The 1,938-nt window shown below is 35.5% G+C and overlaps 1 protein-coding gene across 1 annotated transcript; it reads right to left on the minus strand.

Annotated features, from left to right (window-relative positions):
- Positions 1 to 1,326: 1,326 nt before the first annotated feature.
- Positions 1,327 to 1,653, minus strand: LOC111900002 (DEAD-box ATP-dependent RNA helicase 21-like). Its single transcript, XM_023895885.1, has one exon. It carries the CDS (start codon positions 1,651 to 1,653, stop codon positions 1,327 to 1,329), a length of 327 nt encoding a protein of 108 aa, XP_023751653.1.
- Positions 1,654 to 1,938: the final 285 nt, after the last annotated feature.

Raw genomic sequence — 1,938 nt, forward strand, 5'->3', positions numbered from 1 at the left:
TCTCTTTTGTTATAAAGAAATTTCTCAAGGGAATGGAATAGGGAGAGAGTTTCATCTCTGCCACATGATAAAGAGCACCCATCATCCAAACAATTGGAATTTACAAAAATACCCTTGGAATCTGATTTTCAGATTGATGTACTGTAAAGATGTGATTGTGTTTCTGATATCACCTCCACTTGATTTAGCTATAGCATCAATCTGTTCAGCTTTTATTTTAAGTTTTTCTTCCCTGCAAATTCTTGAAAGCATTTTTGTGATGGAGTTTGCTGTGATTGGATTGAAAGCAACCTTAAAAGCTCCTATTTTTTTGAAGAGATGTCTGAAGTTCTTCCCAACATCTTGAGGTGTAATCAACTATGTCTGATCTACCATAGTCTGTGATTAATATAACTATTGGAACGCAAACATATTGGACAAGAAGGGAGGCAATTGCTTCAACAGTTACAAAATTTCCAACTCCAGGAAGTGCAATTATGACAAGAACATGATTCTAATGATTGTAGTTTTTGGTTTTGATTATTTCTTTTAGCCAGATTTTAACCTCTTCAACCTTCTTTTTGTGAATAGATAAGTCTAGCAAATAGCAAGGCTTATACTTTTCTACCCATAGTTCTTTGTTGTCTCATTTATTACCTGAATCAGGATATGTAATCATATCAGATATGGAAGGATGAGAAGGAGAAGAAGAAGGAGAAATATATAAATATTAAGTTTCATTTACAGGGCCAGAATAGTACTGGTTTACATTGTTAGGATAATAGTATTGCCCAATGGTTGGTTGTTAAGTGTTAATGCATAAAAATTGTAAGCATTGTGATGAGAGCCAAAAGAGAAACTAAAAAAAAGCAAAAAATTACAAGTTTTTTAGTACCTGTTATTATCTTGAGGATTCAGATAATTTCTTTACCATCATCTTCATTTTAACGACGTTCTAGACTTCTCATATTCTCTTTATCTTCTAAATTCAGAGAACTTTCTTTACCATTATCTTTATTTGAATGATCTTTTATGCTTCCCATATTCTTTTAATATTCTAAATTTGGCAACGAGTTAATTTCAGCTTTAGAAGCATTTGGTTTTCATTGGATATTTTACACTTTGACAGGAGTTAGGATTTGCAAGGCACTTTTTGTTCCTTGGAGTTGTCATATACTTGGCAGCAAGTTGTCTCGTCTTGGCCACATGGGTAGAACCGACTTTTGAACAAGGTTTGATATTGCTTTGTTGGTCACATACATAAATACAAGCAGAAATTAAAGAGACCACAAGAAAATAGAAAAATACATGCTTTCACAATAACTATCAGGCTCTCTAATTTCCCTTTCATTTCTTTATCTTTAACCTCTCTATCACGACTCTTTTCCCTGTCCCTTTCACTCCCATGTCTTCTGATCTGCTTCCACTTCGATGTGGTCTTTCATGTTCTTTCTCTTTCACTTGATCTCTCTCTTCCCTTTCTTTCTCAGGCTCACATCCATGTTCCCTTTTTACCCTCACCCTGTCCCTCTCCCTATCCCTGTCACCACCTATGTCTCTTTCTCTTTCTCTTTCTCTATCTTTATCTCTACCCTTTCCACCCCTTTGTTTGTCTCTATCACTCCTATCCCCATCTTTTGGAGATGAACGATGGTGTGAAGAGCGTCTCAGCATCCTCTTCTAATGGAGCCTTCTTCATCACGTGCAGTATCTTACAGACAAGCATGTAACTTTCTTTCATTCTCTCAATCCCTTCTATTTTCTACTAATTTAGGTTTTAGTTTTTTCTATTTGTAGATAATAGTCATGATGGGCACTCTGAAAGAAATTTAGAGTCATCCTAGTCATAGTAGTCGATCGACACAGCAATTAAGAGGTGTCGTAGTCGCCAATCGAATCAATGAGAGGAGTTCCCTAAAGAAATATTTGAACTCACATGTTGAACAATCATCTCACACA

This window comes from Lactuca sativa, chromosome 8 (genome assembly GCF_002870075.4).
Source record: "Lactuca sativa cultivar Salinas chromosome 8, Lsat_Salinas_v11, whole genome shotgun sequence".
Lineage (NCBI taxonomy): Eukaryota > Viridiplantae > Streptophyta > Magnoliopsida > Asterales > Asteraceae > Lactuca > Lactuca sativa.

What these genes read in the sequence shown, in the direction of transcription:
- LOC111900002 (XM_023895885.1), bottom strand. Translation starts at nt 1,653, where the DNA reads ATGCTGAGACGCTCTTCACACCATCGTTCATCTCCAAAAGATGGGGAT.